The sequence below is a fragment of the Diceros bicornis genome, chromosome 4, assembly GCF_020826845.1.
Source record: "Diceros bicornis minor isolate mBicDic1 chromosome 4, mDicBic1.mat.cur, whole genome shotgun sequence".
Lineage (NCBI taxonomy): Eukaryota > Metazoa > Chordata > Mammalia > Perissodactyla > Rhinocerotidae > Diceros > Diceros bicornis.
Window position 1 is genome coordinate 90,041,801 of NC_080743.1, and position 26,031 is coordinate 90,067,831.

Below are 26,031 nucleotides of genomic sequence, written 5' to 3' on the forward strand. Positions count from 1 at the left end.
TGAGATTTTTCTTGTTTGTTGAGGTAGGCCTGTATTGCTATAAATTTCCCTCTTAGGACTGCTTTTGCTGCATCCCTTAAGAGTCGGTATGTTATGTTTTCATTTTCATTTGTCTCCAGGTATTTTTTGATTTCTCCTTTGATTTCTTCATTGATCTTCATTCTTCATTGAATGGTTGTTCAGTAGCATGTTGTTTAATCTCCACATATTTGCTCTGTTTCCCAACATATGGTCTATCTTTGAGAAGTTCCATGTACATTTGAGAAGAATGTGTATTCTGCTGTTTTGGGATGGAATGTTCTACATATATCTATTAAGTCCATCTGGTCAGTGTTTCATTTAAGGCCACTGTTTCCTTGTTGACTTTCTGTCTGGATGATCTATCCATTGATGTAAGCGGGGTGTTGAGGACCCCTACTATTATTGAGTTGCTGTCAATTTCTCCCTTTAGGTCTGTTAGTAGTTGCTTTATATACTTTGGTACTCTTGTGTTACGTGCACATATATTCATAAGTGCTATGTCCTCTTGGTGGAATGTCCCTTTTTTCACTATATACTGCCCTTCTTTGTCTCTCATTGTCTTTTTTATCTTGAAGTCTGCTTTGTCTGATATAAGTATGGCAACACCTGCTTTCTTTTGTTTGCCATTTGCTTGGAATATTGTCTTCCATCCCTTCACTCTGAGCCAATGTTTGTCTTTAGAGCTGAGATGTGTTTCCTGGAGGCAGCATACTGTTTGGTTTTGTTTTTTAATCCATCCAGCCACTCTGTGTTTTTTGATTGGAGAATTCAATCCATTTACATTTAGAGTGATTACTGATATATGAGGGCTTGATACTGCTATTTTATCTCTTGTTTTCTGAGTGTTCTATATTGCCATTGTTTCTTTTCCCTTGTATTTCTGACTTCCATTTCAGTTTGGTGGTTTTTCTGTGATGTTTTTTATCAGTTTTCTCTTTATTTATGATTTGTGGCTCTGCTCTCATTTTTTGTTTAGTGGTTACCATGAGGTTTGTGCAAAAGATCTCGTAGATGAGACAGTCCATTTTCTGATAGCCTCTCACCTCCATTAACCTAAGCAGGTTCCATCCCTTTCCTTTCCCTCTTTTGAGTTATTGTCACAAATTATTCTTTTTTGTGTTGTGAGTTTGTGACTAACTTGAAGTGTTTATAACTATTTGATGCTTTCCTTCCCTTTATCTTTTATGTTATAATTAAGTGTTTGTTAACCTGTGCTGATAGAGAGCTGCAATTTTCTGATTTTGTCTGTCTAGTTATCTCCTTGCCCAGGGCTTTGTAAACCTTTGCCTTATGTTACAGGTAGGAGGGCTTCCTTCACCATTTCTTGCAAGGGAGGTCTAGTGATGATGAATCCCCTTAGCTTTTGTTTATCTGGGAAAGCTTTTATTTCTCCATCGTATCTGAAGGATAGTTCCACTGGATAGAGTTTTCTTAGCTGAAAGTTACTGTCTTTCAGTATTTTGAATATATCATTCCATTCTCTCCTAGCCTGTAAGGTTTCTGCTGAGAAATCTGCTGAAAGCCTGATAGGGTTCCTTTGTATGTTATTTTCTTCTGACTTGCTGCCCTTAATATTTTTTCTTTGTCATTGACTTCTGCCAGTTTTAATAGTATATGCCTTGGAGAAGGTCTTTTTACATTGATGAAATAGGAGTTCTATTGGCTTCATGTACTTGTAAGTCCAGTTCCTTCCCCAGGTTTCGGAAGTTCTCAGCTATTATTTCTTTGAACAAGCTCTTAGCACCTTCCCCCCCACCTCTTCTCCCTCTGGAATACCTATAATCCTTATATTGCTTTTCCTAATTAAGTCAGACATTTCTCAAAGAATTTCTTCATTTTTCTTAAATCCTAGTTCTCTCTCATCTACCTGAAGCATTTCTATATTTCTGTCCTCTAATTCACTAATTCTGTCCTCCGTAACATCAGCTCTATTTTTTATAGTTTCTAGATTACTTTTTTATCTCATTAACCGTGTTCTTCATATCCAGAATTTGTTTGGTATTTTTTTTCTTAGAGTTTCAATCTCTCTGGTGAAGTATTTCTTCTGCTTATTAATTTTATTCCTTAGCTCACTGAACTATCTTTCTGAGTTTTCTTGTAACTCATTGAGTTTCTTTATGACAACTATTTTGAATTCTCTGTCATTTAGATTGTAAATTTCTGTGATTTCAGGATTGGTTTCTGGAGACTTGTCATTTTCCTTCTGCTCTGAAGTGTTACTTTAGTTCTTCATGGTGTTTGATGACCTGATCCTTTGCCGGCATATTTGCGGTAGTATCTGGTTGCAGATTCCACCTGCCACTGCTGAGGGGGAGCAGGAGCCATGTTTTCTGATCCCACCCCATCTGCTGGAAGTTGTGCGGGTAGGGCTGTTCTGCATTTGCATGGGCTGGCCACAGCCACTCTGCAGGTTTCACTCAAGTGGGCAGTGCCTCTGTGCTGGGCATCATAGGCAGGGCCTCTGTGCTCCACGGACAGGTCAATCTCACATGGGCGGGGCCGCTGCACTCAGCAGGGGACCAGGTGACCTGCTGCACTAGGCGGGAGGGGCGCCTATGTGCGGGCTTAGCCGCCAATCAGTGGGTCCCACGGGCTGCTGTGCTCTGCAGGCAGGGTGCCTTCTGAGTTTGTGGGGTACCTTCTTGCCTGCACTGCACTTGGCAGGCGGGTGCCTTCGCAGGAGTTGAGCCACCACCAATCAGTGTAGAGTGTTCCCATCGGCGTGGCTGCTGTGGCATGGTGGGTTCTCCGGCGGGCAGGGCTACAACTCCAAAAGCATTCATACAGGCCAGGCTGCCCCTGCCTCCTCTTACAGTGGCACTGGCCACTATGTGAGGATCTGTGACCTGGCTCACTGCCACTGGGGAAGGGGGGGGGTGCACTCACCTAGTTCCACTGCCTCCCAGGGATCCAGTCCACCCACCCTCAAATGCACAGCTGTGTGGATCTCTCAGACATCCTGTTGTGCTGTGCAGGGAATCCTCTGCTGGTTAATGAATGTCCATTTAGTTGTAACTTAAAAGGGAGAGACAAAGAGAACAACTCACTCTGCCAAGATGCTGACATCACCCTCAATAAACAGACTTCTTTAAGCTAAATAAAAATGAGGGAAGCACAGAATGTAGAAAGGACTGAAGAGCACTGGAAATGGTAAATATTAGGTAATTTAAAATCATATTAACTTTAAAAAGCCAGGGAGCAATAAATGGAGGTAAAGTATTCTAAGGTACTCATTGATCATGAAATTGTGAGAGTACTAATTCATAGCAGACTCTAGCCAGTTAAGGATGCATGCTGCAATCTCTAGGGTAACCACTTACAGAATAAAATAAAAGTATAACTAACAAACTAATAGAATTGGAAACAGAATAAAACTATTTGTTTAATCTAAAAAAGGACAAAAAATAGAAAAAAAGAACATATGGAACAAGTGAATGACAAATAGTATATCAGTAGATTTAAAACTAATCCACCAAGAAGATATAGAAATCTAAAATTATAAAGTGGCCATCCTCACTTTACATAGTTCCCTTATGTACAAAATAGCAGTTATCACAATTTAGTTATATAACACCAGAGTCCAAACAATATGATTCAAATTTTGGTTAGCACAATATATTAATTGTAACAGCAGAAAGTACAAACTTCACTAATAGGCCTTCAATGCACAAATCACCATGTAGATAACCCACGAGAATCATCATCAGTGACCAATTACATCACTTCTTTCAAAGTCCTGTCATTGATCGGTCACTGTGTATCTGTTATTCAGTTCATGCAGAGACAGAAAAGTGTGTAGTTGTGCTGCCTCTTTGTCTCTCAGTAAAAAATTCACATGACATTTTACAGACATAGATAATCAAAAGGGGAATCAGCCAATAAGGATGAGAGTGCAGCAAAGAAACAAAAAATGATAAAACTTGAATTGAAGGTAAATTATAGAAGAAAAATAGCTGACTGTAGAAATGTTGATGCTGTTAACATTTGAGAGACTCTAGACATGCAGGCCAGAGAAACATAGTGCAAGCAGAATTATCAACATAAATGAGGACAGCGGTTGTGACAAAAAGGGTGAAGATGTCCCAGAGGAAATGATGCCAAGAAAAAAATTTACATTAAAAAAATTCTCAAGAGATATTTCATAATATTGAAAGTGCAAAGGATAAAATGTTGGAAGCTGATCCAAACTTAGAATGGAATATGACAATTCATGAAGGCATAGAAAAACTGCTTGCTTTGTAATATATGTCACATGATAAAAAAGGGAGAGCACTGTTCAAACTACTCTTGGTAAGATTTTTTTTTTTTTTTTTACAAAGAGATGAAACACTTTAATTTTCTATGTTTCTAATGTTTTAAATTATAGTGAACTAAATAAATATCAGTTTTACTTTTTTTTTATTTCCCTTCACATGTATTACTGAAAATAAGAGAATATTTAATATTGTGATGAAAACTTTTACAGGTCAAATAACAATTGTAATTTTTCCCATTGATTATTAAGTTTGCAATAATCTTGAAAAACTCAACTTAGCAAAATTGACCTAAGAAGAAATAGAAAACCCAAATTATTCCATATTTGTTTTAAAATTTTAACACACAATTTAAATTTTTTCCTCAAAGAAAACTCCAGGCTCAAATTTGACTGGTGAATACCTCCAAAATTAACAACAACCTTACACAAAATAATCAAGAGAACTGGTGGAAAAAGAAACTTATTTTAGGAATCAATCCTAGCTTTCATCATAAAACCCGACAAGACAATAAAATAAAAGAAAATTAGGAGCCAAGCTCTAATGAACATAGATGAAAAAAAAATCACAAAATTTTCACAAATAGAATCCAAAAACTACTGACAAAGAACTATATATCATTTCCAAGTTGTTATTTTTTTTCCAAGTATATAAGGTTGGTTCATATTTACAAGTTTATCAATGTAAGTAATCAAGTTTGTCAGTGTAAGACACTGACAGAACAAAAGAGAAAATAATATGATCATCTCAAGAGACGCAGAAAAGCATTTGATAAAATTCAACTCCCTTTTCTCAGAAAACTATAAAATGTTAAGAGAAATTAAAGAAGACTTAAGTAACTAAAAGAATAGATTAGAAGACACAGTATTTTAAAGAGAAAACTCTCCCCAAATTGGCTTATGAAGTCAATGAAATCCCAATCAAGATAGCAGCGGACTTTTTTTTCCATGTGTGGAAATTGAGGCTGATTCCAAAATTTATATGGAAATTCAAAGGACCAAGAATAGCCAATACAACCTGGGAAAAAAGGAAGAAAATTTTAGAACTTACCTTATAGAATTTTAAGACTCATCGAAAATGTACAGTAAGTTAAGAGTGTAATATTGGTGCAAGAATATATAAACCAGTAGAATAAAATACAGAATCAATAAACAGACCTCCACATATATATTGCCAGTTGATTTATGACAAAGGTGACACAGTGCAGCACACCAGGCAAAATAAAATTTTAGTTTGAGTAACAGTTGTTCTAGATCTATTGCAAATTCAAAGGGGAAAAATACCTTGATCTTTACCTCACACAATACACAAAACTTCCAGTGGATTTTAGACCTACATATAAAAGGTAAAACAATGAAACTTCTAAAAGATAACATAGGAAAGTATATATTTGTGGTAGGCAAAGTTTCTTAATACAGTACACTAAAAGCACTAACCATAAAGGAAAAGAAGGATAAGTTGGACTTTTGTAAAATTTAGAACTTCTGTTTGTCTAAAGATATCGTTAAATGCAAGAAAAAATAAGCCACAGAGTGTTGGAAAATATGAAAAAGGATTTATATTCAGAAAATTGTAAAGAAATCATATAAATTAAGAAGAAAATGACATACAAGCCAATAGAAAACTGGGCAAAAGACTTTAATACACCCTAACAGGAAAAAAAAAAAAAAGGATATGCCAATGGGCAATGTACATATAAAGTCTCCCAATCTCATTAGTCAACATGTAAATGCAAATTGAAACCACAGGGGGATACCTTTCATATCCAACAGAATAGCTAAAATTAAGACTTAAAATACCAAGTGTCAGTGAAAACGTGAAGCAACTGGAATACTCTTAAGCCTTTGGTGAGAGTATAAATTAGTACAACCACTGTGGAAAATTATTTGGGATTATCTAGTAAAGCTGGTCATCTGCCTACCTATGATCTAGCAGTTCCGAATATACCCAACTGTTATACATTTGCCAAAAGAAATGTACAGAAATGTGTATAGCAGAACTATCTGTAATATCATAATGGAGAAAAACTGGAAATAAACCAAACATTCCTCAATATGGATAAATAAATTGTTCTGTATTCATGCATTAGAATGCTACATAGCAATGAAAACGAACGCTACTGCTGAGTGAAGCAGTGTGGATGAATCCCACAAACAGAATGCTGAGTAAGAAAGAATCAAACATAAAAAGTACGTACTGTCAAGTTTTTCACATAAAGTTCAAAAACAGGCAAAACTAATCTACGGTAAAAGCAGTAAACCCCTTTGTGGTATAATAACTGAGGAATGAGAGAGCCTGTGGAGATGCTGTTAATGCTCCGTTTCCTGATCTCTGTGGTGGTCAGAAAGGATGTTCACTTTGTAAAAATTCATCAATCTGTGCATTTCCGACTTTTGCACTTTCTTGTGCATATGTTACACTTTGATAAACTGATTACTTGTAAAGAAAGAAGTCCAAATTTCAAAAAGAGGGGAAAATAAATTCAAAATATAAAATATAAAAACAAACAACCCAATCAAAAAATGGGCAGAGGAAATGAACAGACACTTCTCCAAAGAAGATATACAGACGGCCAACAGGCACATGAAAAGATGCTCAACATCACTAATCATCAGGGAAATGCAAACCAAAACCACACTAAGATATCATCTTACACCCGTCAGAATGGCTGTAATCACCAAGACAAAAAGCAACAAATGCTGGAGAGACTGTGGAGAAATCAGAACCCTAATCCACTGCTGGTGAGAATGCAAACTGGTACAGCCTCTATGGAAAAAAGTATGGAGATTCCTCAAAAAATTAAAAATAGAAATACCTTATGATTCAGCTATCCCACTACTGGGTATCTACCCAATGAACCTGAAATCAACAATCCAAAGAGGCTTATGCACCCCTATGTTCATCACAGCGTTATTCACTATAGCCAAGACACGGAAGCAACCCAAGTGTCCCTCGACTGATGATTGGATAAAGAAGATGTGGTATATATATATATCATGGAATACTACTCAGCCATAAAAAAAGACAAAATTGTCCCATTTGCAACAACATGGATGGAGCTGGAGGGTATTATGTTAAGTGAAGTAAGCCAGAAAAAGAAAGACAAACAGTGCACGATTTCACTCATATGTGGGAGATAAACCAACACACGGACAGATAGAACTGTCTGGTGGTTACCAGGGGCTAGAGGGGTGGGGGGTGGGCACAAGGGGTGGAGGGATGCACTTATATGGTGACTGATAAACAATAATGTACAACAAAAATTTCACAATAAAAAAAAACAACTCTGAGATAACAAAAGGAAATTTCCTGATAAGCCTTTCCAATGCATTTACACACACATGCACACACACATATACTCACACACGTACATACACGTGTATATAGACACAAGCACCATCTATCGGCAGCCTTCACAAAAAAAACATTTGGGCCACTTACTTTGAGCCAAACCTCATCCTCTCTCTCCAGGCTACCTTCTGGCCGCTCACTCCCTTCATCCTGAGGTCTATTTCCACGGGTGACACAGGGAAACCAGCCAGTTAGGGGACGGTGCTCTGCTAAATCTGGATGGTATGACGTGCAAATCTGAAATACAATTTCAACCAAAAATTAAATGTGGAGGGTGAGAGATAAGTAATGACAATGAAATGCTCCAGCTCAAAAGCACAGTTTTCCTCTCTTTCTGAGCGCCTAATGATCACATTATCAGCAGAAAACTTTTCTCAATGTAGGAGAATGTCTCAATGTTCTGTTAGCCTCAAGATACAACTTATAGGGTAGAAAAACACACATGACAATTCTCAGCCCACAATCAACCCAGGGATCTTGCCCAAAGAACAGTCCTGGCACATTTCAGGCAACTGCTTCTAGGATTAGTCACGGAGGTCTGCCCAGGATGATGGTTAGATCCTCACCGGGCAGGATCCACTGGCCCCAGGAGTGAGGCTACTGAGTCAGGGAACCACTGAGCACTCAGCTTGGTAAAGGAGCCAGGGAAGAAAAACTCCAGGAAATGTCTCCCACTTCACTTAGGGAAGACAGACAGGCTAGACTAAAAGCCACTTCAGAGAGCTGTCACTAACTCAGCATCTCTCAACTTTCCTGGCTTCCTGTCACTGGGCAACAGAACTCTTGAGAGAGATGCCAAAATTAGCTGAAGGAGTGGGGCAGGCATGGCTAGTTGCCTACCCATATCCATTTCCCCTTAATTTCTTATGAACAACTCCAATTTTGTTCAAGGTGACAGTGTATCCAATTATAAATGCTCATCTCCTTAGGGTCTCTTACAACTAAGGGTGATGAAGAGATCTGGGTCTGACCAGTGAGATGCTGGTGGAAGTCTATAGTGTTGAACTTCCAGAAAGCTGCCATTTTCCCAATAAAAGGGAAAGATTCAACTAGCATGTACCTAGTCCCCTTTCTCCCTTCTTCCTGTCTGAGATGCTGATTTCATGCATTGAGGAGCAGCAGTCATCTTATGAGCAGGAGGGAGAAAGCTGCAGGCCAAGGATGGAAGGAGCTGGAATCTACAAGACACCTGGGTCCTCGATGAGTTTCTTGAACCGGAGCACCAACCTTGGCTGGTTCCTCGATCTCCCGGAGATGGCTCTGCACATCTAAAATCCAATGACTTCATCCTGGCCTGAAATACCTATAGAGCTAGTCTCACTTCTGTTGAAAGGACAGTATTGCTTATTGCTGTGATGAATGGAAGAGTTTACTTGGCAAAGAAAGCATCTGGAATAGTACCCCACAGCCAAAGCCCTTTACTTCTTTTCAGTATTCAACTATAATTCATAGAAGTCAGTCCTCAGAGGATCTCCTATTTATTTAGGTTGATATTCATGGAAAATTGTATATTTAAGGATTTGCTTTTAGTACTAACTCTAGAAATTCTTCAATAACAAGAATTCTTTAAATCAAAGTATACTTTTATCTTTAATATATATTTTAAATTTCACTTGATCCTTCTAATAAACCATTGAGCCAAATACAAAAGGTATTACTATACCCATTTTGTATATGAGAAAATTGGGACCCAGAGAGGTGAAGTGACTTGTCAAACCTCATTTAGTAATAATAATAGTAATACTGGTGGATCCAGTAGTGTAATCCAGTCATTGTGACTCTTTACTGCTGCTGCTGCTTCTTTTAAAATAAATTCTCCCAAATACAAAGCCCAAATGTAACTTCTGATATGTGTATTGATAAGGTTAATTTTGAGATGCTTTTGTATACCTTGGAGTCAGCTATTGCATCGCCAAAGGTTCCCAGATGAAAACTAGTGAGGGTAAGCAGGATGAGGGTAGGGATGAGATTTAATTGCTGATCTAGAAGCTTTTCATTTAACATTATCTTCTTCTGAGGTAAGGACTAAATTTGATGCCAAAGTCAAGAAAAAAATGTACGCTATCATTAAGCACCTGGGGTAGTCACTTCACAATTTTGCTCAGCCTAGACTCTATTAATTTACCATGGAATGGGGCTCTCCAGTTACCAAGGAAACAGGACACTTCTTGTCTTCATGAGAGGAGTAAGCCTGGGTAGCCCACTGATCCAGGTATCCTCTGGGAGTATAGAGGCCACAGTCTATGATGCTGGTTTCCTTCTCAAAAGGCTCACATATTCCATCTCCCTCATATATGTAGCACAGGCTTGGCTCCCCTGCCAAGAAATATTGTATGACATTTCAAAAGTGTTTTATATATGTCATGTAAAAATAATTACATTTTTTCTCCATCTCACTACAGAGAATCCTGTAATTGCCAGCCAGGCTAATGCACACCCCAAACATGCAGACAAAACAGACACACACACGCACACCCTAAAGGAGGAGGACCTTTTTCATGGGGAGAGTAGTAGAATCCATCTATATAATAAAAAGTATAGAAAGGGGTGGTATTAGGGGAGAAGGAAGAGGGAGAAACAAGCAGCTGGGGGCTGGATGTAGAAAGAAATTTTAAGGAATCGTTGGGCAAGATACTTAGGGGAAGCTGGGGATATAAAAGAAGTAGGTAAAAGAAGACAGGGAATTTAAATAAACGGTATGATGTGTTATGTACTTGGATCCCCTTCATAGTTGTTGAAATATTAAGATATTTGAGGGATTTGTTTTCAATTACTTTTTGCTGCTGAACTGTGTTTCTTCAACTAACTGTGCAACTGCTCTGAAATGGACAGTATGGCCTCCACGTCCATAAGGGTTACATACATATTATTTCTTTTAGTCTTACAACGACTATATCAGGCATGCATTTTTTGTTTGTTTCATAAATAGGAAACCTGAGTTTCAGTGATTTTAAGTGACCTGTCAAGAGTCCCATAAGCAATAGAGCTTGGATTTGGGCCAGGCTTCCAGAAGGCAGGTTCTGTGGGCTCTATCACCCACACTGCCTCGAGCTGAGAGAGAGAGACTATCTTCAAGAGCAAACAAGTGAGAAACGAACATGTAAGAAAAACTGGTGGGGTTGCATAGCAAGCTTCTATTCTCCGGACAAGTTCCATACCCGCCCATAGGATAACTCCTACCAAGTGAATAATACTAACTATAGACACGTAAACTAGCTTTCTTCAGATATAGAAAGCTGACACGCAGTTATAAAGCCATTTATTAAGTGCTATTGCATCATCTACCAAAATGTGGGACAATTAATATTAGTAGCATGATTCTAATTTCCTATTTCTGCTTAAAATAACAGGACATGAAAATAAGATCAAGATTTAAAATAAATCAACACAGGTACACATACAGTAACATCATTACTAAAATTTACTGTTATGACACCATTCTTTTTACTGTTTATTCTTCACAGCAATCCCACAGGACTGTCCCACGAATTTTTCAGCTGCTCCTCAACATGTAGTTACTGATTATTTTCCTTAATAATTTCTTCAAGTCTGAGACCCTTCTGTGGTAAATCTATCTCTACTTGCCAGGAATAAGCCACTGTTCCCAGGACTTGGTTCTAAGCCTATTTTGGGTTTTAAACTCCTGCATTCCATCAAACCCATGGCCTTCCCAAATCACTCCCCCAAAGCCAACATATGTGTATTTGGAATGACTTTCCCGTGATGATTCCTCTCTCTCAAACACACATACGATTATATACATATATGTATACATGTGTACATATATGTATATTTTATTTGTGTATTTTATATGTATATATCCATCTATGTACATATGAATATATGTGTGCATTTTATAATATATATTTTATAATTTATATATTGTTTATAACAAATATGTATGTATATGTTTTGTTTTTCTACTTATAACCCAGTAACTGTTTCTTCTTGCTTCTTCTCTATTTTTTTTTTTACCATGGACTTGAATTTTTTGCCTCTGTTTTTTCAAATCCATAGAAAAATAACAGACCACTTTTAAAATACACTTCACAACAGTTTCTTCAAACCTAATCTTTTGAGAAATAATGGAATAGATCTATATGCTTAGCATACTATGAACTTATTACTCACTGAAACAGATGTTTAACTGTGTAATAGACCATTTTAACTTTGCTCTGTAAAGTTAAAATAATTTAGATATAGTCTTACTGGAATTGGAGGCTAAGGAAATATGAGCCAAATTTAATGGGATCAAATGTAATAGAAACAAAGTAAGATCTGCTCTTAAGTTAAATGATTCTGGAGCTGCACGGGAGAAGGGACAGTGTTTGGAGAAGATATGCCTATGTGTGTGCATGTGTGTGTGTATTCAGTAGGTACCACTATGTGCTAGCAAAAAGAAATGATGCAAACATAGGTGGCATTAACAAATACTTGTGTACAGAAGAGGGGAGGTAATCAGTTCAGTGTAATCTGCACAGCCAGACCACATCTGGAGTATTGAATTCCTTTCTGGGCACCAACCACAAGAAGCATGCCAGGTTAGGGTAAATAATCACATGAGGGGATGTTTGGATTGGAAAGGAGAATAATGGGGAGGTATTTCAAATATCTGAATGGTAGTCAAATAAAACAGGAAAAAAATGTATCCTCTGTAGTTTCACAGCAAGGAAAAAGCAGTTGATGAAGCATTAGGAAAGCTGAGTTCCAGTGCTGGCTCTGCAGAGGCCTTGTTGTATGCCTATGGATGAGTCACTAAAATGCTCTGAACCTCAGTTTCCAAACCAAAAGAGGGGAGAAGATAAACAGACAAAGCCATTTTTAAACAGAACAGTCTGTTTCAAGGTGCATTCTTCACCACTAGAAGTATGTAAGCAGAAGCTAAAAGCCCATCTCTCAAGAATTGGTAGAAGAGATTTCTATAAGGGAAGGAAGCTGGACTCTAAGTCACTGCTAGACTTTATGCATGAAGGGATCAGGACATCTATTTGACTCATGGTCCATAGGGGGCACTGAATATTTTTTGTTAGATGGATGGATGGATGGATAGAAGACTACTAAGATTCTATGATTTTATGATTATACTCTAGAGAACAGGGGCATTTGTTAACATTTTAATAAATAACATTTTAATAAATAACATTTTAATAAATTCTATATAATTATAAGCATATCCTACTTTATCTTGAGATTTAGAGACATTAAAATATTTTTAAATGTGCTGCTGTGTAAAATAACTTTGATGAGTGATTATATTCCATAGAATCATTGCAATGTATGCATATGGGAATGGAAAAACAATCTACATCTAAGAAGCCTGTTGATGATGGCTTTAATCAGAATGGGGAGAAGTTCTGTATGCCCTCCCTGAGTGGCAAGAGTCTAGAGTCAAAGCCACCTCATTATAATTTATCACTAGTGATTCTCCAGGATTAAGAAATGTTATGACCCTCTGTCATCCTTCATGATTTTGTGTACTAAACATAACCACCAAGAGATATCTTGCACTCCCTTTGGCTTAGGATGTTCTCTTGCCCTAATTTTTATATAGAATCTATATGATTGTGCTACTTAGCTGACATTTTGATGTTAGACATGAAGACCCAAGAGCAATTCTTGGTAACATTAATCTAGGAGGCAGTATAAACTAGTGGTTTAACATGTAGATTCTAAAGCCACACTTCCCTGGTTCAAATCTTGACTTGACCACTTCTAGCTGTACAAGAGGCAGCAAGTTATCTAAGCTCTCTGTGCCCAAGTTTAGTCTTCTCATACTTACTGCAGGGATTAAATGAGATAATATACGTGAAACAATTAGACAATGCCTGGCACACAACAGACACATCAAATGTTATTATTATTATTATCACTAAGCTATATGTTACGGGACAGCAAGAGCTCTCAAGAGACACAGAGACATCTCCAAAAATAGGACAAAAGCCTAGGCAGGTGCTCCTAAACTCACCTACACAGTTGAAGCCTTCCTCTAGTTCACATGCTCTTGAGCAGCCATCTCCATTCAAAAGGTCTCCATCATCACACTCTTCTCCCAGGCTCCTAGAAGGTAAAAATGTACATACTTATATACATAATATAAATACATGCCTACATAAAATGGTTTTTCTTGTTTAGTAACCATCATTTAAATTCTTTAAATTCCTTATTCTGTATTAAAAAGTGCAAGCTGGAGAAAAATAGGAGCTAAGAGAATGCTTTTACAGAAAAAAAAATCAAATAGACATTTAAAGATAATACAATTTAAGCAACGATTGTTATTGGCATGTCCAGTGGGTTTGGGAATTTCTAAAAGTCAAGTAGCTCACGACTCAGAAACATTGAGGAGATGCATGAGGGTCCTGACAATATTTCTGGCAGATGGTCTTAAGCTAGAAAAGGCCTACCAGCCCTATAATGAATTTCTAATCTTAGAATAGTTAGCTGATTTGGTGAGGAGGAAACTGGCCTGTCTATATGTGATTTTGTTTTCTATCCATTTTATCTGATATTTCTTTATGTTTTCATTGTTTTGTTTTATTGGGATGGAGTTGTTGTTAACGTTAGAATTTTGTAGAATTGAAATTTCCTGTTTATGTACCAAAAGACTCTGCAGCTGATGGCTTCCATCTCTCAGTCCAGGGCATCTCTAAGGCTCGGGTCCCTGTCCTTACTCCCTACTACCACCTAGTGGCAGCTAGCACATATTGCAGGAAAGAAACATGCCAGAGTAAGAAAAATGTCGTTTTTGTTTCCAACCTCAAACGTTGATACAGCTGATGACTAAATTTGGACTGAGATGGAGGAGTTAGTTTAGAGTGAGGTGTATATGAAGCATGTTATAGGAACAAAATAGATAAACTTGGGTTGAAGCTTCTTTGAAGGAACCCAGATTTGGCTATTGTAAAATGGATTGAGGATTACCATTTTACTCTCCTTGACTTTTCACCATGTCCAAAATGAACACATATTTTAACACAGCAGATAAAAGGTTTTGTAATTCTAAAGTGTTTTCAGACCCAGGACATTGCTAATAGCTCTAACTGTTGTTTAATGTATACCTTCTCACAGGGATGGAGTACAGATTAAATAATTAGATATGACAATGCTTTAAAATGAATTAAAAGTATGCTATAAATGCAATTATACAATAATCATATTTTAAATGGTAAGCTGTAAATGGAGAAAAGATAAAAGAGATATAAAAAACAACATAATTGAAGAAATTAAGAAAATTTCAAAGTCTTTTCCTATATAAAGCCAATGTGGTCCATTAAAAAAAGACTGTGCTGGTGACCTAATCTGATGTGTGATTATCCAGGAATTCTCTAAACCCTGTAGACCTCAGTTTGCTTACCTATGGAAAGAGAGGGTTAACCAGCATCAGCGTTTTTCTAAATGGGGTCCAGAATATAATTTTGGAGGTAGGCAATTTCGCATTTTCATTTTGAACATAATCTAAACAATTAAAGTAAGCAAATTGTGTATCATCTTATGTACTGCTGCCCAACAGAAATATAATGAGAGCCGCATATATGATTTTTAATTTTCTAGTAGTCACATTAAAAAAGTAAAAAGAGGGGCCGGCCCGGTGGCGCAAGCGGTTAAGTGCGCGCGCTGCGGCGGCCCGAGGTTCGCTGGTTCGGATCCCCGGCGCACACCGACGCGCTGCTTGGCAAGCCATGCTGTGGCGGCATCCCATATAAAGTGGAGGAAGATAGGCACAGATGTTAGCCCAGGGCCGTCTTCCTCAGCAAAAAAAGAGGAGGATTGGCGGATGTTAGCACAGGGCTGATCTCCTCACACACACACAAAATAAAAAAAAATAAAAAGAAACAGGTGAAATTAGTTTTAATAACACATTTCAATAACCCTATATATCTAAAGTATCATTTCAATATGTAATCTGCATAAAAAATTATTAATGCGGTATGTTACATTCTTTTTTTACATACTGTCTTTGAAATACGATGTGTATTTTTCACTTACAACACAACTCAATTCAAATACTTGATCTGTGTGTAGATTTCATAAAACCAATAGTTGAAAAAGCAGATTCACCCACCCAAGTTCTTCCAAATACACTTAAAGGTTTTCTGATAACTGAATCAAGTTTCAGTTTTTAAATTAAATTTAAATTATTTACAATTAAATAAAATTCAGTTTCCTAGTTGCACTTGCCACATTTCAAAGGCTGCACAGCCACATGTGGCTGGTGGCTCCCATACTGGACAGCACGGATCGAGATGATCAGCTTCTAAATGAACACTGCTCACAATTCCAGGGCCCTCTCTTGTTTCTGTTTTGATGGTCTTATTGACAAGTGATATCCAAAGTGACAACTTTTAGCTTTTAGTAAAAATTTGTTAAAACCAGGGTCTGAGGATAACTTCTTGGGGATCCGTGATAATTTCCCCCCCTAGAATGAGTCTATACATTTCTTGAATATTAAACAGTGGGTTAAATTATTTATATGGCTCCTTCTCGTTTTGTGTAATGGATTGCCTCGAGGTGAGACAAAGCCTGAATTCAGAGATATCTTCCCACTGGATGGCACAACTAAGTGTGACTCTACAGAAAGGGTAGAAGTTTACAGGTAGAGGGGCCGGCCCCATGGCGTAGCGGTTAAGTGCGCACGCTCCGCTGCTGGCGGCCCGGGTTCAGATTCCGGGCGGCACCGACGCACCACTTGTCAGGCCACGCTGTGGCAGCATCCCACATAACGTGGAGGTAGATCGCACGGATGTTAGCTCAGGGCCAGTCTTCCTCAGCAAAAAGAGGAGGAAGGCATGGATGTTAGCTCAGGGCTGATCTTCCTCACACATACAAAACACTTTACAGGTAGACGTTTAAAAGAACATTTTGATAAGGAACCTCGTGAGACCCAGCAGCCAAGCAGGTCTGCTTGAGGCAAAGCTGTTTCAAGACACAGTAGAGAATTTGCAATACCAGGTTAGGAGGAGGGCCCTTCACTCCTTTCTGTTCCAGATCCCCCGCAGATGTGGCATCCTGGGACCTCAGGGAGGCCACCACCAGAGAACTGCTGTACAAGACTCTACGCCACAGGGCAGTGTTTTTTCGAGGAGGGATCTGCCTGGGCAGCAGCGGTAACCAAGCCCCACAAACACCTTAACTGGTGGGCAGCAGACTTACAGTGAGGCAGCCAGAACAGGGAAAACAACACCAACAACAGCCAGACCTGTTCCGTGTACATGTGAGGCATCCCCAGGGAGAAATCTGATTGAGATGGTGGAGGGAGTGGAAGGTGGAGGGAGGCGGAAGCTGAGACTGAGTGAGGCAGAAGGTGGCAGCAAACTAGCAAACTAGCAAAGTTTGGGTATTAAAGTGACCTCAGTCACCTCATCTATTACTGAGGTCTGCAAACATTTGGTGTTTATACTTCCATGAAAAGGAATAGGCTTACACTAAAGCTTAAGGATCTCAGAAGATTGAGAAGATAAACAATATTTAGTGATTACTAAGCAATGCGATGGGATACCAAGAAAGGCTACAGAATTGCTTCCTATTAGGTCTTCAAGATGTAATATATTTTCACTTGGTCTGGGAAATTAAAAATAGACCATCTTATTAGAATGCAGAATCTGAGACAAATCACAGTGCCTGGCCTTCCAGCCTCCTACTCTCAGCAGCTTTATGTAAGTAACATATTAGGTTAGATGAGCATTCAGGATAGGCTGATATAGGGTGACAAACTGGGGCATGGGAATTTTCAGTGCTAAATTTTGGAAAGTTCCAGGCAAATTAGAATGAATTAGACCCCTGGATTGATATCACGAAAGGGAAACAGGGAAAGGTACATGGCATGTTAAGAAACCAAAGGACTGATTCCATCTTTACCTTGGTTATTTTACAGAATAGCTGGAAATTACACTGCAACCAGGTCTTCCAGGGGCCAAATGAGCAACTGAAGCTCAGAATCTATACTGACTTCCCTCAGGTTACACAGCTTGTTAGTAGTATAGGACAGGCCACTGATCCAAAAGATATCCTCACACACTCTTTTAGGATCATTTGACAAGTAACCTTTTCCCCCGGTGAATTCCTTCCCTGATTCACTGCCCAACAGATGTTCTCTGAAACCTTAAGAGGGACCCCACAGAATCAGCCCCAATATCTCAGTGCACTGGGGTGAGCTCTAAATAAAGGTGGGCCCCTCCTTAACTATGGTGACCTTCAAGATCATCACTTCCAGGTCCTAAATTTTGTTTAACACTAGAATCACACAGTACCCTGCCGCCTACATTTCCAAAACAAGTCAAACAAGCTCAAGGCTGACTCTCCTGGTCACAACAGGACAGGGTGTCCTTGCTCGCACATTTCCATGCGCACAATACTCACCTTGCTACCTTCCCATCTCCACAGTAAGGGGCTCCGTGGACGTGGCTCAGAGGAGGCGAAGCTTCTCCCAGTTCTGCTCCCGCCTCAGCTTGAACTTGGTACCGATACATCTGCCCAGGTGTGACCTCCCTGTGGAAACCAATGCGCTGTGATCACTACATCCAGAAAGTGAGACACACCCTGGGTCCTTTGCAGATGAATGTTAAACATATGCCACATTATCTGAAACAAAGATCAGGGCACACAGTCTTACAGAGCAGCAGAACATTTGAAACCATATTCATTTCTGTATTCCCAGGATGTTCCACATAGTGAATGTACAATAACTGCCTGCTGAATTAACTAAAAGTCCTACACAATATAGGAGGATGGCATTTCAAGTGCATCTTTACCATTTAACAAAATTATAAAAACTATTGGAAAACTAGTGTTCTGTATCTTCAAAGTAACCAACGAAACTGAAGAGGAAAGCTTCAGAATTTGGGCTCAGCAAGGCCTTTCTTGGGTCTATGATCACGGTTTTCTTGTCTCTCAAGAGAATTCCTGTCTTAAGGAGACTGTATCCTTAGGGGGAAGAGCAACTCTCTCCTAGAAGGAGGTAAGAACACATTCCATCATTATTCTGGGGAGGCAAGAAATTCCACAATTAGAAATGTGTTAAATTACTCCTCACCTCCAAACCCACCAAAATGCATACAGACCAGGAATGGAGATTTATCAGTTGACACCAGAGATGGAGGGAGTTTATCAGATTCTCTCTAGAGCCCAGTGCACTGATCAGGTGGAGAACATGAGAGACAGAACATTCAGAAGCGGGGAACAGCTCACAAAGGGGGATGCTGGTTCCAAAGACAAACTCCCCCCTCATCTCAATTTTGTCCAGTGCCTGCCCTAATTGGGAAACTACCGCCGAAGTCAAGTAGGATGGGAGTGATTAGGAGGACAGGATCTCAAAGGGTTGTTGGGACTGCCACGAGTGACTACCACAAAGCTCCTGCCAAGACCCTCTCTTCCTCAACAGCCTCTTCAGCTCAACCACAAAGCCTTCGCTTTCTGTCTTGATGCTGCAACCAACAAACAGGTAATGTGGGCTTTCCAAAACACCTGTAAAAACCTTTGTACTGGCTTTTAGTTATTTTAATAGGAAAGATACCTAAATATTAAAGACTTTTAAATTTCTAAATTAGCTTTCCTTAGGGAAGCAGTCCTCTCATGAGAGTGCCAGATATTTTAAAAGCAAAACCAATTTTATATCCTGATCAATTCTGATGGCTTCCCTTTTACAGGGTGGTCTCTGCTGGACTCCTCATCCCACCATCATAAAAGCCTTACACTGTTCTATGGCCGGGAAAGCACTGGAAGCAAGCATTAGGATGGATTTGTGCTTCTTGGGGGGAAAACTCAGCAGCAGGTAGTGCCTAACCTTCAACGATCTGAGTTTGTAAAAGGTGGTGTGTTACTAAGGAAAGGGAACCAAAATGAGACTCAGTCAGAAAACTGGATTTTAATCCCCAGTCTGCCACTTAATAGCTCTGTTCAACCAAATTAAAGCTAAGCCTTAGTCTTCTCACCTGTAAAATGGGATATTATTGACCTTAAAGGTTGTGTGTATACATATGTGTGTGTGTGTGAGTGCATGTGTGGATATCAAGTTAGATAATAAATGTCGTTTTAACTGCTTATTAGAGAAGCTCAAAAATCATATTCTTTTTCTTTTTAAATCCATCCCATGATCTATCCTCCCATTTGCATGAGCTTTTTGACCATTCCACTGTCTTCTAGTTCTAATTCAGAGAGCAAATATGGGAGAAAAATGTAGTAAAGCTAAGATGAACATTCTTCTCTACTTTTTGTAGCTGAGGTAGACTGCAGAATGGCCATGAATTCTTCCCACCCCAGATGCATGACCCCTGCGGTGTGACTTTGCTGTTCCTCTCATCAAGAGATGGAGTCTATTTTGCCGCCCTTAGGATCTAGAACCGGCTGTGTCACTTGCTTTGGCTAGTGGAACGTCATCATGAGTAACATAAGCAGAGGTTTGAAAAGCGCGAGTGTTTGGGGGCTTGCCCTCCCTGCTGCTGGAGACCCTGCCATCACCATGAGAACTAGCCCAGGAGAAGCCTACTAGAGAATGAGGGATCGTGTGGAAAGCGGCCTTTGTCTTCCCAGCCATGCCAGCCACCTTAGCTGAGCCTCCAACGTGCGTGTGAGGTTGTCCTGGGACATCCAGCCCCAGGGCCAGTCCAGATGAGAACACCCAGCCAACTCACAGAATCATGAGAAATAGTGGTTGTTTTAATCCACTACATTTTGTGATGATTTCTAACGCAGCAAAAACTAACCGATGTAGCACCTCTGATAAAACTTTTGTTTTCCCCCGAGTTCTGCCCTCAGGGCAGTCTCTGAGGAAAATTATGAGGTGGGAGAATTTGCCTTTCAAGATACCAGCCTCCTACCTAGACGCTGAACTCTTTTAAGCCAATGATTTTATCCTAGTCTGTGTCCCCAGCACTGAGCACACAGTGCCAAGAACACAGCAGAACTCCCTAAACGTAGACAGAAGAAAGAGAAAGAGGAGAGTTGGAAGAGAAGGAAAGAGAGAGGGAGGGAGGAAGGAACAAGAAAAAGAGGAAAGCATGAAACACACATCATGAATGAGTCATGAAACCAAGTATAGTGTCTGCAGGACCCTAGGCTTCTTTGCTGAGCTATGGAAGAGTTGACTGTAACCTTTGAATGTTATAGGAGCTGTGGCAGATTATCCGACAGTTACAGCAAGGAATCAGAAATTAAATTGTGTCACCAGACAGGGGTATCTGACTCTGATCAACGTATTTGTGGCAATTACTTTCAGTCCAACTGAAACACCTCATAAACTAACGTCTTTTTTCCATAATCATCAGTCAGAACACCTTCTCGCCCCTTACTGGGAAATATTTTTCTTCATCTCAGACACGCCACTCTAAAATAAAATCCCCTCTGAGATTCTAAACATTTCTCCAACTAAGAGCATGTTAGGATGTAAACAGGTGGGGAAAAAAGGAAACAAAACTCACTCCCAAAGCCCCAGGACACCCCACGGTCTAGAAAGCGCTACTGCCCAACTCACACGTCCGTGAACTTCCTGTGAGGATGTGTCACCACCATGGGCAAGCCACTGGCAAATGGGGGCTCCCGGAGAACTTGGTAGCTCACAGGCCTGCAGCCAGAACACAAGGGACTGTGGGGCTGAGAAGTCAGGAGAGCTGCGTCAATCTCCATCCGCTCATCAAAGGTGTAGACTTTCACCCCCAAGACATTCCCATCAACGTGCAGTTTGATAGTGAGGGGGGTGTCACAGAAAGTGTCTAAGGGGCCCAGGTGCACAGACTCCTGGTGTTCCACCAAGATCTCCGTATCAAAGAGTGCCTGTGAGGAGTCCATGGAGAGGTAGGTGACCCACAGGGTGAGGGTGTCGGCTTGGACTGGGTGCCGGAAGAGCAGCTCCAGGCTACAACCTTCCGAAGGGCAGGGGACCGTCATGTTCATATGGTACAGGTGGAGCTCGGGACTCCAGGCCTGTAAGCTCGGTTCACAGGGCTGATCCACATCTGGAGGCCCTGGGAAAGATGAACAGAGAGACACATCAGGAACGGCCATTAAAAGTCTGAAAGTGAGTAGTCCGTATCAGCTACCAGAAAGAAGAATGCAGAAGAGAATGTAGAGCGAATTCCCACAGGCGTGGGGCAGCTTAGTGGGTTAGATCTTAAGTAGTACAAAGGTAAGGACAAAGGTGTAACAATTCAAAAGTATTATGTCTTGTTCCATATCACCTCTACCTGGTGCCCTTTAACAAGAGAAATCTAGCAAGGTGCTGGGAATGGAGCAACCCAGATCCTAGGCGGAAACCTGAGGCCAATGCAGAGAAGGTAAGCCGTGTCTTTAACAAATCCTTGAGCAGAGGAGAATTATTTGCACTTATTTTATTAATAATTTATGATAAATTAATGCTTCTGAAGCCCTGTTTTATTTATTAATAAGGCCAATGTTCATTTCAGCCTGCCACCACGCTCTTTGTTTAACTAGGCTCTTCACAAAACTTTTATTCCCTAAGATCACACCTTGGCAGTCCTTCTAATCAACTGTTAGCCAAACTTTAAAGCCGTACATTGAAACTTTCCTTTCAGCTCAGGTAAGTGTGAGAAGGTAGGTCACTGCGTGGAGGAAACTGCAGGCAGGAAATAGAAACACGTATTCTTAAGTGGAAAAAAATGAGGATTCAGTAGCCAGGTAACAATGTAATGGTGGAAAATCAAATATCACAAATATATTAAGGTCAGCTCTACACAAGGCAGTTTTCTTTTATATCACATGAGGGGAATCGAAGGGAAAGTGCTAAATTAGGAATCGGCAGAATCAGGTTCTAATCAGTGCTGTGCCATTAGCTATGTGACTGTAGCGGCTCTTTCTAAGCCTCGATTTCCTCATTTATAAAATAAGTACTATTTAACGTCTGCCTCACTAGGTTAGTGTATCTATACAACGTTCCATAGAAACATTTGCAAACTACTTTTGCAAAAACAGAATTATTTAGCCCTTCAGAATTTAGAAAACAGAGAATGTTCCAAAGCCCAGAGGAAACAAGTTCAAATGTGTGTGCGGCTGTGTGTGTATTACATTTTACGGTTCTCAGTGTTTTTTGCCAATATTTTGGATACATTCACTCATTCATTCATTCAACAAAAATTGACTGTGTACCTCTTTTAAACCTAGCACTAATCTAGGTATTAGAGATAGAATAGCGAACAAGAGAGATAAAGGTCTTGCTTTCATATATCTTCCAATAGGGTGGCAGGTGCAAAAATAAATAGATAAAGAAGTATAATTCCAAGTGGTAATGGCATCTTTGAAAAAATTGAAGGAGGGTAAGGGACTAGAGAATGATGGGGTGGGGCTGGGGGCTATTTTAGATTATGGAGCCAGAGAAGTTCTCTCCAAGAAGATGATACTTAAGCAGGGAACAGGTCTGGTTCAATTTTCCATTCCCTATAGCATTCAGAAAGTAGTTGGTGGTCAATAAGTGTTCATTAAGTGTCATTAAATACCTTTTGATCATATCTGTAAATATATGTGTTTGTGCATGCTCTGCTGGGGAGTCAATCACTTTCACTGTGTATATTTTAAATATGACTTGGTTCTCCACCTTTTCAAAGCAAAGGAAGACCAGTATTTCTTAGCAATATTTTCCAACAGTCACCCCAAAATACTAGCAGAGTAAAGGCCCTTGGAAGCCAAGCCAACTGCAGCACTTTCTGTCAGAATTGTTTTATGATGTTCTCATCTTAAAACATGAAGTAGAGGCTCTAAAAGTTGAGCTGATTTGTCTCAAGACACAGTACAAGAATTAGAACTCAGAACTTCTAATTCCTTTCACCTCTACCAAATAACTTTAAATTTTTCCAAGAATTAAAAAGAAAACAGTACAGGGCCAGGGAGTCAAATGGGCATTCAAAGACTAGCACAGGACAAACTGTTAGCCACAGAAATAGCCTTTTATGAAATGCCAATCTCCAACACAGTGCCAATGTAAATTTTCTAGTCACTTTCCATTCTTCCCTGAAATCTCTCATTTGAAAAAAATCCTATATGATTTATCAAGTAAATTGTCTTCCTCTGGATTTCTCCTTGAGGTTCCTGTCATTTGTGTAACTGGTTGCCCAAGGGGACACCTTGCAGACACTGTAGACTCTTAGACAAACGTTCTCCCTTCTTTCTTGTCAGTCAAGGCTGCAAACTAACTCAAATAAAACCAGGTCCAACATATCTTACTGAGTAGTTTTTAGGATCTTAATAAATATAAGGAAAAGAAAAAAATAATGATTGGGTAAACATTGAAGATCGTGATGATGGTAGAAGTCAAGCCATTCATCAGAAGGTGCTAAAAGTCTTTTCTAGATTTGAATTGGGATAACATTCATGCTCTAATTTGTCTTAGAAGTACTGATATAGATAGGTGAGTGAATATGTAACTGAGAATTTGGAAGAGGGACAGGAAAAGGGACAACTAAAAACATTTTCCCCCTCCTAGAGCCTAGCTAAGATCATATCCAAAGTACAACCAGTACCAGTGATTAACAGACTTATAAAATAGCATAGATGAGAACGATCAGTTTGGAACACCTAGTCCATCTCACTCCCACCCAGACAGCCTCAGCCAGTGTACAGTGTTCCTGCAAAGTGTTCTCTATTACTCTCCTGATAGAGAGGAGTAAGAGATCACCTTACACTGCCATGTGGCAAGGCTGCTCCCCAGGCTGGTAGGCACGTGTAACACTACACACCTGAGCTATCTCATCCTCAAGTCCCCCCCTCAGCTCAGCTGACTTCTCTATTCTTCCGCCCTCTGTGCTGACCTCTGCTTCACCACATTAATCACACGTGGGACATCCGACACTCAAAGGTACCAGGCAGAGTCTTTCCCAGGCCCCTGGAGATATCCAGCAAAACACACAGACACACACACACACACACAGAGCTACCTTTTTCTCACCATGCCACTGCTCCATCCTTTACCTCCACCCCCATTCTCAGTGGCCACTGAGGTATAAATGAAAAAGCCATGGTTCTTTACCCACAGCCTCCTCTGGAGTCCAGTAACCTGAGGAGTCACACACGCGCCGGGAGGAAGCTGTATGCACGTACTGACGGAAGGTCCCATCTTCAGTGCAGGCCCCACACACGCTGCCTGGGGCCCTGGGAAGAGGAAGGGAAGAAGATGGGGAGAAGCGATCAGATGACCTGGATAAGGAAATTCAGAAGTCCTTTGGGGGTGCGGTAGTGGCGATGGTGAGTGAGGCCCCAGGGGAATACAAACTATTTCTCAATTCATTTCCTTCTTGTGTAGACCTCATCTTTGCAAAATTCATAGTGACAAGAGAATCTCAAAGTTATGAAGCAGCAGAATTTAACTAAGTCACAAAGGAGCCCTGTGGAGATGAAAGTGGGCAGACTCTATCCGAGGAACATTCAACACAAAGTAATTACAATCTGACTCTTGCAACATAAAACTCCTTTCTACACTGACTCTCAATAAGTCATCCAAAGACCCCTTGCATTCCCCCAATTAAAACAGACAACAATTTTCAGAGTAAACTTATTAGCTATATGTGGTCTTATATTTTAAACTCCTTACTTTTAATCACATACATAAAATAAAAGTCATAGGAAACATAATGCTCCTTGGCTCTCCATTGCCTATAGGGATACATTCGAATTCCCTACCGTGATTCAAGGGCCTTCACAAGCTAGCTCCAGCCTTACCTACTTCAGTTCCTTCATGAATTTTATGTTCCCATCACAATGAACTAATCACCACTCCACGAATACATCATACCCTTTGCACAGTTCCGTGAAACATGTTCTCTCTACTGTCAAATAGCCTTTCCAAGCTTCTTTGTTTAGCAAACTCCTACCCAACCTTCAAGGCCCATTCAAATGTAACCTTTGTGGTGGCACTTAGCCTGACTCCTCTGAGTAGCCATCACTCCCTCCTCTGGGCACCCTCTGCACCTTCTGGCTCCTGTCTTAGGGCACTGCTCTGCGGTGTTGGGAATTCCTTCTCCTTTGCCTGTGAGCAAGTCCAGACCAAGCCCTATTCTTCCTGTCCCCATCAGTTAGCGCAGGGACTGGCCTCAGCAGTCCCTCTGTGAGAGCTGGTTTCATGGGCTTCCATGAGACTATCAACACAGTCTATGAAGAGCTCTTCAAGCACTAGATCTGGAGTAACTGGAAGAGGTATGGACAACAGCAGCTAAATAACAATGGGAAATCACTTCATGAGGCCTGTCTCTGATACTCAGAATTCTTTTAGAAGCCCAATTGTAAATGACACATCTGAAAATGGAGGCATCAAATCAAGGTTTCTCAACAGGGAGGCAGAGAAAAGCAGTATTTCGTAATATACTAGAAAAATAGTATTGTTAAATGAGGGTAATAACTATGCCACCAGCTCCCATTTATTAAGCACATTGGCACCTGGCATTGTGCCACTAGGTGCTTTTCATACATTATTTCT

General features: G+C 40.0%; 1 protein-coding gene across 1 annotated transcript in view; it reads right to left on the minus strand.

Moving 5' to 3' along the window:
- The window catches only part of PAPPA2 (pappalysin 2), a 266,866-nt gene that overhangs the window by 117,940 nt on the left and 122,895 nt on the right, over positions 1-26,031 (minus strand). The window contains exons 6-11 of the mRNA XM_058540002.1: positions 24,589-24,710; positions 21,088-21,577; positions 17,979-18,107; positions 13,591-13,682; positions 9,751-9,941; positions 7,716-7,862 (exon numbers count right to left, since the gene is read on the minus strand). Of these exons, the coding sequence (XP_058395985.1) occupies positions 7,716-7,862; positions 9,751-9,941; positions 13,591-13,682; positions 17,979-18,107; positions 21,088-21,577; positions 24,589-24,710 (1,171 nt within the window). The remainder of the gene's footprint in view (positions 1-7,715; positions 7,863-9,750; positions 9,942-13,590; positions 13,683-17,978; positions 18,108-21,087; positions 21,578-24,588; positions 24,711-26,031) is intronic.